This window comes from Argopecten irradians, chromosome 4 (genome assembly GCF_041381155.1).
Source record: "Argopecten irradians isolate NY chromosome 4, Ai_NY, whole genome shotgun sequence".
Lineage (NCBI taxonomy): Eukaryota > Metazoa > Mollusca > Bivalvia > Pectinida > Pectinidae > Argopecten > Argopecten irradians.
The window spans coordinates 6,218,414-6,234,995 of NC_091137.1; the positions used below are offsets into that span (position 1 = coordinate 6,218,414).

At 34.8% G+C, this 16,582-nt stretch overlaps 1 protein-coding gene across 2 annotated transcripts in view; it reads right to left on the reverse strand.

Annotated features, from left to right (window-relative positions):
- LOC138320445 (uncharacterized) overlaps positions 1 to 16,582 on the reverse strand; it is a 48,912-nt gene that overhangs the window by 13,420 nt on the left and 18,910 nt on the right. Inside the window, exons 1-2 of one of the 2 annotated variants that reach the window (XM_069263410.1) lie at positions 6,994 to 8,071; positions 3,744 to 4,359 (exon numbers count right to left, since the gene is read on the reverse strand). In XM_069263410.1, the coding sequence (XP_069119511.1) occupies positions 3,744 to 4,359; positions 6,994 to 7,093 (716 nt within the window). In that variant the 5' untranslated portion in view covers positions 7,094 to 8,071. Of the gene's footprint in view, positions 1 to 3,743; positions 4,360 to 6,993; positions 8,072 to 16,582 lie in introns of those variants that run through there. The other variant, XM_069263411.1, reaches the window with a different exon arrangement.

Genomic DNA, 16,582 nt, shown 5'->3' on the forward strand with positions numbered 1-16,582 from the left:
AGGTGTAGCCCGTACTACAAGTGTGTAATTCCAAATGTCAAGACGCATTGTTCAGAATCAATCGTCAACCTATACAACAATGCAGTTATCGAACCGAAGTCATATTTTTTACGTTTTAATGTATCCGTTAAAGGCAATCTATAATTTGAAGTTGAAATAAACGTTAACAGTAATTTGTCAACTCTATATTTAGTGTTTACCTATCGACTGAACACACAGTTTCTGTTAGCTTTATCTACATCAGATATTATCGCAAAACTCTTAATCTGTTAATACCACTTACAATGTCATGACATGATAGAAGAATGAATTAAAAGGATTAAAGTATGGACCATTTAAACAAATATGTAACCATACACCATTCGTGGTACCTTGAGGTAATCTATATCATATAACATCTTATATATTCACACTGTTATTATAGGCTGCTATGGTGACGAATTCGATGCTATCATAAAAAAATCACAATTTGAAATAAACATACTAAGTTGACCGCTATGGGGATAATACTTATGTTACGTATATCAAGCCACAAACATTTATCCTGTTTCAAAACCTCACTAATTCAAGTATAAATAAATAAAATGCATTTTAACAACATTTTGACAATAAATAACATCACTTACGATTGGTCAATACAAAAGTTTGATAAATTGTGAAAGAAACAAAAAACGTTCGTCGGCTTGACAAGAGAATTGAAATAACAATTATCATGAATAATAGAGATACATTATACACGTGCACTGAGTGTCCCATCATCATATCTAAAGCCCACTCGAGTTTGGGAGAACATTTTGCTGTGTTAACCACTATCACCTACCTTCCATGGAATTGCCAAATACCAGGTCTCAATGTGGGTTCTAACAAAGGTGGAAACATGGATCCAAACCATGGAGCTGTTTCGTCAAGGCGTTAACTGCCTGTAGTGTGTGGTGGCCTGAACTACCACTCAGCATTAGTACTACAGAGGGAAGCCGTTATCGGGGTACAACAGCCTCTTATCTCTACACACGTAATATTCCAACAACACCAGCGATCCGGGTATTATCAAGGCTTAACGTTCAAAAAGGTGACAATAAATCATGCCTTGTCACCTCAGACAATGGTTAATATATAAAACTGCTGATGTACGTTGTATTTCACTTGCTTCACACATCAAAGGCAAATATCAAATGAGTTTTCGAATGAGCAGTCACTTACAGCTTCGTCAGAGAGGATAATTGGTTCGTATTTTGAAATTGTCCATTTTGCTTGTTAATCATTTTACGAAAAAAAACAACACAGCTCTCTTCCGTTGCCAACACGCTACCTCTCTAGAAGTAGCATACTGATGAATTTGCAAACAAAACGATCGTCAATTAAATGCTGAACAAACACTGAGACAAGTTCTACTCCGGAGTGTAAATAGCTATTGGCATATACGTTAATGTTTTATCTACGGGGTAGATATCGATCAGCCACAAGCTTGTAAGCTATGGTGATAAGACACCCCCTAGGAAACGCTTAGCTACCTAGATTAGAACACATGAAATAATTAACTTATTCTACACGATAGGGTTACTTATGATTGTGTAGTTTTATTGGAAGGTTCTGTCTCATGGAGCGCTTAATAAAAATAATTATACTGTATACATGTATGCAGGTTTAACCTGACAAAAGAGATGTTAATTTCTCTGGGATATAATGACGGAAGAAGGGTTTTGTAGACATTTAAACATGAACATATTGCATTATTGATTATAAGCCGTTATAAAAATCAAACAGCATTTAATGAATGAGCAGTTAAATCCATGTGTGGTGAATACTAGATAATGAGCCCCATATCTTGTGACGGTGTCTAGCGAAGTCTCGCTGAGGCTTTGTTCTAGGTATCTACCCGTACTGTCATGTCTTTGTTACAGTACACTAGATATAGGGGCTTACAGACATGCATGAACCGATAACCTACATACATCTCAAGCATTGTATGCTTTTATACACGCTTAATAAAATTACTGTGCTAAAGTTCGAGCACTCAACTAATTAATTTAATTTGATATAATTACACAATAATACTGTATGACAATTATATTTGTCAAATGTCTTTTTTCGATTTTCCTCTCAGTTAAACGATAAGAGCATATATTACAGTAATACAACTACATACAGTGAATCAATTAATGATTGCATAGATTTAATTGTCTAAGGGAATTATATGCTTGCATATTTACTTTTGTTTCTTAAACAGATCTAAAATATGAACCAAAACATATGTAGAAGTGTAGCCACTGCTAAATTAAAACCAGAACTGAACATATGTGGTATGCCACTTAAAACGTGATACGAAATTACATGAACGTTAAAAAAATCCCAATAAGATTAGTCAATGTAATTGGTAATACAGTGTATCAAATAACCATGTTTTAAAAGTTTTAAGACATCATCAATTGCTCAAATAAAAGTGACATTTAGACTTTTTGAACAAACACCAGGTAATACGGCACTTCAATCACCAAACTAGTGTTTCCAAATGTCGCGATTCGCTTTTCATCCAACTTTCACTTTTAATTAAAAGTTCTTATGATGATGATCTTTCTTTTCTAAATCATCAATGTTCTGTTTTATAAACCAATTAAAATCAGTATTACAAACGGCAATGATATTTTACATTATTATGAGTAACAATTATGATTTTACAAGGCCATATTTAAAACCATGATAATGTTATATCATAATCGATGTTATAATAGTGCCAATAAGTTTTGTTTTATTCCATTTCCTAAACTGTGCTAAAACAAAGTCTTTGGTATAAAGTTGTCATGCTATAATTTCTGTTTAAATATGTGTACATTTTCATATTAATTTATTGTTGATGATAGGGAAGATTTTTCAATTTGAAAGTTACTTCCCTTGAAGCAGTACCGTAGTCTAACAAACGTCTTATAATATAGTGCTTAAACATATTTCGTAATGCATGTATATCAGTTTTTTTTTTTTGTTGGAATGTGTGGTTTTATGTATTGAGAATTTTTTTATGTAGTGATCTAACCCAGATCAGCAGAATAATATAGTTGCAAACATTCAACTACAACAATGCTAAAGATCTAAGTAATTTGTATGTTGTAGTTGTCTTTGCTTTAATATGCTTTAAAGAATTTAATTCATCATTTACAAGCAATAACATAGGACTTCATATTGTTCTCCATGTTCTGTAATTATAATTACACATATACTTTAGTGTATGGTTATTTTGACACCAAAAATAGATATTCTAGAGTCATGTATATTTAAACAAATATCTTATTAAAAACAATTCTGACCTACATAAAAACATATCATTATCATTCTTCTGGATGTGTAGCTATCATTGTTTGGCTTTCATTCTCTTTTTTACTTTATGAACTTTTCAACGGCAATGTAATCTTGGTGAACCTGACATTGTTTTAGTCACGATTATAACATAAATGATAGGTAAACAGAAAATAAATAAGCAAAGTGCCAGTTACTCTACACAACTATTTTATATAGGCATATCACTTCATACTTGCATGCAAAGATATATGGAAAATAATACAAATCATTATTGCTTTTAGTTCTTCTTGTCAGAAAAGAAGATTTGGTTGATCACTAGAAACTATCAAAAATATCAGCCGTTGGATGTTCAAATAATGTGCTTAGTAGAGAAGATGCTAATACATAATGAAATACTGGTAAAACCTACTAGAACCTAGTTTCAATTGGCTAGTTACTTCTTTTGACCTTACCTTGCCGACAATGTAACCGTCGTCAGTCTAATCAATTTGGCGGGGACTCGCTTTGTGCGACTGGTTTGATGCATCCTCTTGGTGGGCGAGGGGAGCGGATCGATGTGACCTTGACCTGGTACCATCACGTGATATTTCGTACTCCCGCCAGAATTCCGTGTGTAGTCGGAGAACGCTCGTGATGCTGGTGTATTGTTTGGCGGTTGTTTTCGTTCAATTTGGACTGACATAGGTGACTTGATTCTACTCATCTTATCATTACCAATATCAGAGTCCCTGTCATCACGTGACCGGGTGTCCGGTATAGTTATTTCTGAGCCTGGACGCGTGGAGCGTCCTTCTGTCCGATCGTCAGGGTAATCCGACTTTTTACTTTTTCGAACTATTGGTGGCTTCCCGATGACGCCCTTCTCTGTCTTTACGATCGTCTCGGGAATCATCGGAGTCGTCACGTGTATTGCTGTAGCATTCTTGAGCTGAAGGACGCCGCCATGTTTACCAAACTTTGCATCCTTCAGTTGGATCCCCTTCAGGTCACTGATTTCCACATCTATGGGTGATTTCGACTCAATGTCTGACCCGAGGTCGGGCGGTTTCTCAACCAACGTCGCCATACCTGTAATGAAACAAAGAGCATCACATGAGAACGAAGTGTATCATTAATGTGCAGAAAGGTCACGCTGTCTACCTACAGATAAAAATGGAATGTAGGCCTATTAAAGACATCAAACATAGAGTGTGTAGGTCAGGTTTTCCAAATCACTTATTTTATTTTTAAAAGGATATATTTATTAATTATATGTTATATTACATAGATTATCAGTTAGGTCAACCAAATACCACCTCGATAGCTTTTTAATGACGTATATACATAATAACAAGAGGCCCAGAGGGCCTGTATCGCTCACCTGGTTTGTAATGCCTAGTAAGGTTCATTGTTTCTTTTCTGAAGGAATTTGAATATTTACCTCTAATTCCCCTATTGGGCCCCACTCTTTCTGCTCAAGGGGGTGAAAGCCAAAAATTATAGGAATTCTGTTAACCCCAAGGATGTTTCTGGGCCAAATTTGGTTAAAATCCAAGCAGAACTCTAAGACTAGTAGCGATTTATAGGATTTACCTAAATTTCCCTATTGGGCCCCGCCCCTCCTGCCCCCAGGGGGTCAGAGCCAAAATTTATACAAGTTCTGTTCCCCTTCCCCCAAGGATGTTTCTGGCCAAATTTGGTTACAATCCATGCAGAACTCTAGGACAAGTAGCGATTTATAGGAGTTACCTCTATTTCCCCTATTGGGCCCCGCCCCTCCTGCCCCCGGGGGGTCAGAGCCAAAATTTATATAAGTTCTGTTCCTATTCCCCTAAGAATGTTTCTCGCTATTTTGGTTACAATCCATGCAGAATTCTAGGACAAGTAGCGATTTATAGGATTTACCTCTATTTCCCCTATTGGGCCCCACCCCTCCTGTCCCCAGGGGGTCAGAGCAAAAATGTATACAAGTTCTGTTCCCTTCCCCCTAGGATGTTCCTGGCCAAATTTGGTTACAATCCATGCAGAACTCTAGAACAAGTAGCGATTTATAGGATTTACCTAAATTTCCACTATTGGGCCCCACCCCTCCTGTCCCCGGGGGGTCAGAGCCAAAATTTATACAAGTTCTGTTCCCCTTCCCCCAAGGATGTTTCTGGCCAAATTTGGTTACAATCCATGCAGAACACTAGGACAAGTAGTGATTTATAGGATTTACCTCAATTTCCCTTATTGGGCCCCGCCCCTCCTGTCCCCGGGGGGTCAGAGCCAAAATTTATACAAGTTCTGTTCCCCTTCCCCCAAGGATGTTTCTGGCCAAATTTGGTTACAATCCATGCAGAACACTAGGACAAGTAGAGATTTATAGGATTTACCTAAATTTCCCCTATTGGGCCCCGCCCCTCCTGTCCCTGGGGGGTCAGAGCCAAAATTTATACAAGTTCTATTCCCCTTCCCCCAAGGATGCTTCTGGCCAAATTTGGTTTCAATCCATGCAGAACTCTAGGACAAGTAGCGATTTATAGGATTTACCTCAATTTCCCCTATTGGGCCCCGCCCCTCCTGTCCCCGGGGGGGTCAGAGCCAAAATTTATACAAGTTCTGTTCCCCTCCCCCCAAGGATGTTTCTGGCCAAATTTGGTTAAAATCCATGCAGAACTCTATGACTAGTAGCGATTTAAAGGAAATGTTGACGGACGGACGACGGACGACGGACGACGGACGACGGACGACGGACGCCGCGCCATGACATAAGCTCACCGGCCCTTCGGGCCAGGTGAGCTAAAAACTGAAATACCGCGAAATCCGGAGAGTACTGAATTACACAGTAGATGTACTTTGGTATTAATTGACGTACGAGTTATCTTCCTTTGCCTAGATCAAACCTGTGATCAAGACTCCGGTAACATTTGAACATATATAGCTTACAGTTATTACCATGGTTTTTTTGTTTGTTTTTTTTTTTTTTTGGTTTTTTTTTTTAAGAAGAATTCAAATCTATAATCCCCGGAGGTGAAGATCTCTAGATTTCCATAAGGCAAAAACGTCACCCGTTGATACATGTACCTCACATGTAACAATGATACACCATTCGATTTAAAAACAATAAAGGACATCATCTAAACAGATACACTATATAATCCGGTACTTCTCATCTTTATTCAGCATGTGGCTATGAAATAAAGACGAACAGATACTGAAACTGAAGTCAAATCTCAAAACCTAGATTGTCTTCTTTTAAGTATTTTTGAAAACGCTTCACGCAGAGTCATGGAAACCTACAAGGAGAATATCTGAAGTGGATAATCCACAAAAGAAATCTATGGTAATCACATATGAAATCAAAACATTTTCTTGACAAAGAGTAAATGGGGACTGGGTCTGTGACATCGAGCTACTAAACATTTCATTTGGAACAATAAGGTTTATAAATTCGCCATGCTTCTCTTCAGAAATGTTTTAAACATCATAATATATTTTAACGACCCATTAGTATTTAGTTCGTATCGAAATGTTGTTCAGAACACGACCTTCAAATATAAATATGTACATTACTACTGCTTTGGTTGTATGAAAGGATTTCGTTTGTATGTGCATGGTGATTCATTATTGAAAGCAATAACAAGTTATACCATGGTACATATATCGTCGTACCTCCCAGCCACAGACTATTTATGTGATTTCGGTTAATGTTAATCGTACATATCCACATTAAAGTTTTACCGTGTTTCCTGGGAAGCTTTCTCCAACATTGTCTCATCGAGTCCCAAATGGTGCCGGACATCCTATTATTTAACAGTTCCTGTTTTCTTACAACATTCATGTTTGTCTGTTTGATGTACGGACAGAGCAGACGATGTTAGGTGAAAATATCACTTTAGAATTACTTTACATCTTCACTTTGGGAAAGATCATTATAGACACAAAACTAATATTAATTGACAGTATTCTTTGCTATCCCGAAAAATCAAGATATTTGACAGTTTCCCAGTAATTACGAGATAACGCAGTTTTACGGTTTATTCAAATGCTGGAAATGGCATTGTTAGTCATATTTGTCACACTTTATATCATTTTTGGATCGTATTGGTGGCAAAACACAACCAACACAAACGCACTACGACTTTACCATAGTAACAAGAAATATCAGCTTATATACTGATGAAATCTTTACTCACGTCACATCACTGCCATGCAGTGTTATGTCCGTGGAAGCCATGGCATTGTGATAGATAGCCTGATATTATCGTGAACACAGACGTTTATGTTTAATGTTACTTTGTATAATTTGTTTTTCCTCGAACGAATTTCCCTAGAACGAACTTCGAATGATAAAACGTAGTACATTGTTATACACGTACATCACTTTTGTTATAAATCCCATTTCTCTGTGGAATCAATTGCTTCTATTTCTAATCTTATTATTTGCACACATTCGAAAAGAGATAAATGATCCATTTGAATTAATTCACTTATGCTGTTATATACATTGCATTCGAATTCCAGAACACCACCACAGAACGTTAAGTGATAGCGTTGTAGTAATTCCACAGTGTATCACAGGAAATGTTTTGCTCTGAATTTTAAAGCACATTGTTAAAACAGTTATTTTAACTTTCAATTATCCCACAACACTATTTAGGTTATGAAATTATTAAATCCCACTAATTATTTACATCCATTATTACCAATAGTACAACATAAACACATAAAGTCACACCACTTCTAACAACAACAATCGCCAGCCTTCCTCCAGACACACACAACGTGACATCGCGCTGGTACTGACGCTAATGTCGCTCCCTTTCACAAACTAATTGGAACCGCCACTTCCAACCTCGCCGCCATTCAAATGGCAAGTCATTATTACTTTGTATGAATGACAACTCGTCGCAATTCTTCACAATTAAAAACGAAAGTAAAAAGCTCATAACAAATAAACGTATTTGAATGATAGGTAATTATACAGAGTTCATTATGAAGTATATTGGCAATAAATTCAGTAAGGACACTTTGTGGATGGTTAACCTACCAAGTGCTCTGTTATGAGCAACACTGCATCTGTTCCATATCAATTCCAGAGAGATAATTTGCTAGCTTAAGCTTGACATTTTGATGATATACGCTGCTTGACTCGATGTATTGACCAAGCCTTTATTTCATGTTTAGGTATTTTGTTTCTGAAACTTTTCCTTTTCACATGAGAGAAAGCTAACAAATCTTCAAACACGATTTGATTCTTGTTCGTTAACGTTATTCTGCTAAAATGCTTTGTATCTTCCAAATCACTTGCATGCCTCATGTTTCGTTTTCCAACACCAACACATATGTTATTATATAAAAGAATACACCTAACGATCAGTTATTGTTAATATACAAACTTACTCTAAACCTCCGCGGAATAAAGGAAGAAAAACACTAATCAGCATGTTCGCTATACAAATATATTCCTTTGAACTACATACTTGACAACATACTATTCAGGAAATGCATCGTCATATTTGTAATTACTATAATCTGATGATTTATGTTGATATTGCTAATATAACAACGAGCCAACAGTCACGTGATGAACATCCCGAAACTACTGACGTCATCGAATCTAACCGGTTCCAAGTCTAGCTTTCGATCGCTTTCAGTAATACATATGCGACTGACATCTGATTTTGTTAGGTCTTTAAAAATATTTATTGTGAATACACGTACAGAAAACCAAGGCTTTAGATCCATGCCATACCCTATTGATACTTTTCATGTGATTGGTATACATGTATTGTAAGTAATGAACACACACATCAAAAGTACAACGTAGTCTAATTGGAGTTACAACTTCACATCCGACAGTAGACCTTAAGAATTTGCATGATAAGCAAACAGAATACTAGAAATTGAAAAAAAAACCAGAATCAAAATTGTATTGCTGCTGGACACTGAAAGCTACGCTACATTGGTGTACAACCTTAAAAAGTTTGTTACCTTTGGCAAAGCAAACTATCATGGCAATGTTGTTTGGTGTGACAATGGAAGTTGATATATCTGACAATACCATAATCACTACTCGTCAGCGACTGACTAAACAATATAGATAGTAGACAGAACAATACAGCTTCTATTGATTGCTCTGTGTAAATATTTACATTTCGAGAAAGGTGTCCAGGCTTCATTTTCTGTTATCACAGTACAGCAGTGAATGTTTAGTTGTAGAATGTAATCATTTGATTATCACAGTACAGCAGTAAAGGTTTAGTGGTGGAATGTAATCATTTGATTATCACAGTACAGCAGTAAAGGTTTAGTTGTAGAATGTAATCATTTGATTATCACAGCATAGCAGTAAAGGTATAGTGGTAGAATGTAATCATTTGATTATCACAGTACAGCAGTAAAGGTTTAGTTGTAGAATGTAATCATTTGATTATCACAGTACAGCAGTAAAGTTTAGTGTAATGATCATTGATTATCCAGTAAGCAGTAAGTTAGTGTAGAATGTAATCATTTGATTATCACAGCATAGCAGTAAAGGTATAGTGTAGAATGTAATCATTTGATTATACAGAAGCAGTAAAGTATGTGATGAATGTAATCATTTGATTATCACAGTACAGCAGTAAAGGTTTAGTTGTAGAATGTAATCATTTGATTATCACAGTACAGCAGTAAAGGTTTAAGTGGTAATGTAATCATTTGATTATCACAGTACAGCAGTAAAGGTTTAGTGGTAGAATGTAATCATTTGATTATCACAGTACAGCAGTAAAGGTTTAGTTGTAGAATGTAATCATTTGATTATCACAGTACAGCAGTAAAGGTTTAGTGGTATAATGTAATCATTTGATTATCACAGTACAGCAGTAAAGGTTTAGTGGTAGAATGTAATCATTTGATTATCACAGTACAGCAGTAAAGGTTTAGTGGTAGAATGTAATCATTTGATTATCACAGTACAGCAGTAAAGGTTTAGTTGTAGAATGTAATCATTTGATTATCACAGTACAGCAGTAAAGGTTTAGTGGTAGAATGTAATCATTTGATTATCACAGTACAGCAGTAAAGGTTTAGTGGTAGAATGTAATCATTTGATTATCACAGTACAGCAGTAAAGGTTTAGTGTAGAATGTAATCATTTGATTATCACAGTACAGCAGTAAAGGTTTAGTGGTAGAATGTAATCATTTGATTATCACAGTACAGCAGTAAAGGTTTAGTGGTAGAATGTAATCATTTGATTATCACAGTACAGCAGTAAAAGGTTTAGGTGTGTGGAATGTAATCATTTGATTATCACAGTACAGCAGTAAAGGTTTAATTGTAGAATGTAATCATTTGATTATCACAGTACAGCAGTAAAGGTTTAGTGGTAGAATGTAATCATTTGATTATCACAGTACAGCAGTAAAGGTTTAGTGGTGGAATGTAATCATTTGATTATCACAGTACAGCAGTAAAGGTTTAGTGGTGTAGAATGTAATCATTTGATTATCACAGTACAGCAGTAAAGGTTTAGTGGTAGAATGTAATCATTTGATTATCACAGTACAGCAGTAAAGGTTTAGTGGTAGAATGTAATCATTTGATTATCACACAGTACAGCAGTAAAGGTTTAGTGGTAGAATGTAATCATTTGATTATCACAGTACAGCAGTAAAGGTTTAGTGTGTAGAATGTAATCATTTGATTATCACAGTACAGCAGTAAAGGTTTAGTGTAGAATGTAATCATTTGATTATCACAGTACAGCAGTAAAGGTTTAGTGGTAGAATGTAATCATTTGATTATCACAGTACAGCAGTAAAGGTTTAGTGGTAGAATGTAATCATTTGATTATCACAGTACAGCAGTAAAGGTTTAGTTGTAGAATGTAATCATTTGATTATCACAGTACAGCAGTAAAGGTTTAGTGGTAGAATGTAATCATTTGATTATCACAGTACAGCAGTAAAGGTTTAGTGGTAGAATGTAATCATTTGATTATCACAGTACAGCAGTAAAGGTTTAGTGGTAGAATGTAATCATTTGATTATCACAGTACAGCAGTAAAGGTTTAGTGGTAGAATGTAATCATTTGATTATCACAGTACAGCAGTAAAGGTTTAGTTGTAGAATGTAATCATTTGATTATCACAGTACAGCAAAAAAGGTTTAGTTGTAGAATGTAATCATTTGATTATCACAGTACAGCAGTAAAGGTTTAGTGGTAGAATGTAATCATTTGATTATCACAGTACAGCAGTAAAGGTTTAGTGGTAGAATGTAATCATTTGATTATCACAGTACAGCAGTAAAGGTTTAGTGGTAGAATGTAATCATTTGATTATCACAGTACAGCAGTAAAGGTTTAGTGGTAGAATGTAATCATTTGATTATCACAGTACAGCAGTAAAGGTTTAGTGGTAGAATGTAATCATTTGATTATCACAGTACAGCAGTAAAGGTTTAGTGGTAGAATGTAATCATTTGATTATCACAGTACAGCAGTAAAGGTTTAGTGGTAGAATGTAATCATTTGATTATCACAGTACAGCAGTAAAGGTTTAGTGGTAGAATGTAATCATTTGATTATCACAGTACAGCAGTAAAGGTTTAGTGGTAGAATGTAATCATTTGATTATCACAGTACAGCAGTAAAGGTTTAGTGGTAGAATGTAATCATTTGATTATCACAGTACAGCAGTAAAGGTTTAGTGGTAGAATGTAATCATTTGATTATCACAGTACAGCAGTAAAGGTTTAGTGTAGAATGTAATCATTTGATTATCACAGTACAGCAGTAAAGGTTTAGTGTAGAATGTAATCATTTGATTATCACAGTACAGCAGTAAAGGTTTAGTGGTAGAATGTAATCATTTGATTATCACAGTACAGCAGTAAAGGTTTAGTAGTATGGAATGTAATCATTTGATTATCACAGTACAGCAGTAAAGGTTTAGTTGTAGAATGTAATCATTTGATTATCACAGTACAGCAGTAAAGGTTTAGTTGTAGAATGTAATCATTTGATTATCACAGTACAGCAGTAAAGGTTTAGTTGTAGAATGTAATCATTTGATTATCACAGTACAGCAGTAAAGGTTTAGTGGTAGAATGTAATCATTTGATTATCACAGTACAGCAAGTAAAGGTTTAGTTGTAGAATGTAATCATTTGATTATCACAGTACAGCAGTAAAGGTTTAGTTGTAGAATGTAATCATTTGATTATCACAGTACAGCAGTAAAGGTTTAGTGGTAGAATGTAATCATTTGATTATCACAGTACAGCAGTAAAGGTTTAGTTGTAGAATGTAATCATTTGATTATCACAGTACAGCAGTAAAGGTTTAGTGGTAGAATGTAATCATTTGATTATCACAGTACAGCAGTAAAGGTTTAGTGGTAGAATGTAATCATTTGATTATCACAGTACAGCAGTAAAGGTTTAGTTGTAGAATGTAATCATTTGATTATCACAGTACAGCAGTAAAGGTTTAGTTGTAGAATGTAATCATTTGATTATCACAGTACAGCAGTAAAGGTTTAGTGGTAGAATGTAATCATTTGATTATCACAGTACAGCAGTAAAGGTTTAGTGGTAGAATGTAATCATTTGATTATCACAGTACAGCAGTAAAGGTTTAGTGGTAGAATGTAATCATTTGATTATCACAGTACAGCAGTAAAGGTTTAGTGTAGAATGTAATCATTTGATTATCACAGTACAGCAGTAAAGTTTAGTGGTAGAATGTAATCATTTGATTATCACAGTACAGCAGTAAAGGTTTAGTGGTAGAATGTAATCATTTGATTATCACAGTACAGCAGTAAAGGTTTAGTGGTAGAATGTAATCATTTGATTATCACAGTACAGCAGTAAAGGTTTAGTGGTAGAATGTAATCATTTGATTATCACAGTACAGCAGTAAAGGTTTAGTGGTAGAATGTAAATTTGATTATCACATAGCAGTTTGTAAATACATTGATCACAGTACAGCAGTAAAGGTTTAGTGGTAGAATGTAATCATTTGATTATCACAGTACAGCAGTAAAGGTTTAGTGTGTAGAATGTAATCATTTGATTATCACAGTACAGCAGTAAAGGTTTAGTGGTAGAATGTAATCATTTGATTATCACAGTACAGCAGTAAAGGTTTAGTGGTAGAATGTAATCATTTGATTATCACAGTACAGCAGTAAAGGTTTAGTGGTAGAATGTAATCATTTGATTATCACAGTACAGCAGTAAAGGTTTAGTGGTAGAATGTAATCATTTGATTATCACAGTACAGCAGTAAAGGTTTAGTGTGGTAGAATGTAATCATTTGATTATCACAGTACAGCAGTAAAGGTTTAGTGGTAGAATGTAATCATTTGATTATCACAGTACAGCAGTAAAGGTTTAGTGGTAGAATGTAATCATTTGATTATCACAGTACAGCAGTAAAGGTTTAGTGGTAGAATGTAATCATTTGATTATCACAGTACAGCAGTAAAGGTTTAGTTGTAGAATGTAATCATTTGATTATCACAGTACAGCAGTAAAGGTTTAGTGGTAGAATGTAATCATTTGATTATCACAGTACAGCAGTAAAGGTTTAGTGTAGAATTAATCACAGTCACAGTACAGCAGTAAAGGTTTAGTGGTAGAATGTAATCATTTGATTATCACAGTACAGCAGTAAAGGTTTAGTGGTAGAATGTAATCATTTGATTATCACAGTACAGCAGTAAAGGTTTAGTGGTAGAATGTAATCATTTGATTATCACAGTACAGCAGTAAAGGTTTAGTGGTAGAATGTAATCATTTGATTATCACAGTACAGCAGTAAAGGTTTAGTGGTAGAATGTAATCATTTGATTATCACAGTACAGCAGTAAAAGTTTAGTTGTAGAATGTAATCATTTGATTATCACAGTACAGCAGTAAAGGTTTAGTTGTAGAATGTAATCATTTGATTATCACAGTACAGCAGTAAAGGTTTAGTGGTAGAATGTAATCATTTGATTATCACAGTACAGCAGTAAAGGTTTAGTGGTAGAATGTAATCATTTGATTATCACAGTACAGCAGTAAAGGTTTAGTGGTAGAATGTAATCATTTGATTATCACAGTACAGCAGTAAAGGTTTAGTGGTAGAATGTAATCATTTGATTATCACAGTACAGCAGTAAAGGTTTAGTGGTAGAATGTAATCATTTGATTATCACAGTACAGCAGTAAAGGTTTAGTTGTAGAATGTAATCATTTGATTATCACAGTACAGCAGTAAAGGTTTAGTGGTAGAATGTAATCATTTGATTATCACAGTACAGCAGTAAAGGTTTAGTGGTAGAATGTAATCATTTGATTATCACAGTACAGCAGTAAAGGTTTAGTGGTAGAATGTAATCATTTGATTATCACAGTACAGCAGTAAAGGTTAGTTAGTGTAGAATGTAATCATTTGATTATCACAGTACAGCAGTAAAGGTTTAGTGGTAGAATGTAATCATTTGATTATCACAGTACAGCAGTAAAGGTTTAGTGGTAGAATGTAATCATTTGATTATCACAGTACAGCAGTAAAGGTTTAGTGGTAGAATGTAATCATTTGATTATCACAGTACAGCAGTAAAGGTTTAGTGGTAGAATGTAATCATTTGATTATCACAGTACAGCAGTAAAGGTTTAGTGGTAGAATGTAAACATTTGATTATCACAGTACAGCAGTAAAAGTTTAGTTGTAGAATGTTATCATTTGATTATCACAGTTACAGCAGTAAAGGTTTAGTGGTAGAATGTAATCATTTGATTATCACAGTACAGCAGTAAAGGTTTAGTGGTAGAATGTAATCATTTGATTATCACAGTACAGCAGTAAAGGTTTAGTGGTAGAATGTAACATTTGATTATCACAGTACAGCAGTAAAGGTTTAGTGGTAGAATGTAATCATTTGATTATCACAGTACAGCAGTAAAGGTTTAGTGGTAGAATGTAATCATTTGATTATCACAGTACAGCAGTAAAGGTTTAGTGGTAGAATGTAATCATTTGATTATCACAGTACAGCAGTAAAGGTTTAGTGGTAGAATGTAATCATTTGATTATCACAGTACAGCAGTAAAGTTTAGTGGTAGAATGTAATCATTTGATTATCACAGTACAGCAGTAAAGGTTTAGTGGTAGAATGTAATCATTTGATTATCACAGTACAGCAGTAAAGGTTTAGTGGTAGAATGTACTCATTCGATTATCACAGTACAGCAGTAAAGGTTTAGTGGTAGAATGTAACCATTTGATTTTCACAGTACAGCAGTAAAGTTTAGTGGTAGAATGTAATCATTTGATTTTCACAGTACAGCAGTAAAGTTTAGTGGTAGAATGTACTCATTTGATTATCACAGTACAGCAGTAAAAGTTTAGTGGTAGAATGTAATCATTTGATTAGTCACAGTACAGCAGTAAAGGTTTAGTGGTAGAATGTAATCATTTGATTATCACAGTACAGCAGTAAAAGTTTAGTGGTAGAATGTAATCATTTGATTATCACAGTACAGCAGTAAAGGTTTAGTGGTAGAATGTAATCATTTGATTATCACAGTACAGCAGTAAAGGTTTAGTGGTAGAATGTACTCATTGGATTATCACAGTACAGCAGTAAAAGTTTAGTGGTAGAATGTAATCATTTGATTATCACAGTACAGCAGTAAAGTTTAGTGGTAGAATGTACTCATTGGATTATCACAGTACAGCAGTAAAGTTTAGTGGTAGAATGTACTCATTGGATTATCACAGTACAGCAGTAAAGGTTTAATTGTAGAATGTACTCATTCGATAACTCAGTATTACTGCACAGAATGGTGGAAACATAGATACCCTAACCACGCGGCGATCTCAACAAATGATCGTTGAAGGGGTTTTTAGTGTGGTAATATCAAGTAATACAAATCAAGGCTGTCAAGTAATAGGTTATCATGTATAAACAGTCTATGTATTACAGCTACAATACCACATAGCAATACAGATGACCTCTAAATGTATTTATGTATACACATAAAAATAGGCACAGAAATTGATATCCATATTTACACGGTTTAAACGTGTGTCCTTTGTATTTACAAAATATACTCGTAATAATTTAAATCCGTAAGTAACAGAAGTTTCCTGTAATAGCCCCACCAATTATGTACTGTCGCCGGTTGGTTTGCACCAGAGGAACAGATACCCTAGTTTGTTTAAAAAGATACGGGCTATAAGCATGATAAGCTTGAGGAAGCGGTAAAAACAAAAATTACATACTATCTAAGGTTGGTACCCCACTATCTGATCAATAAAATGGCATATGCAGTATATGAAACG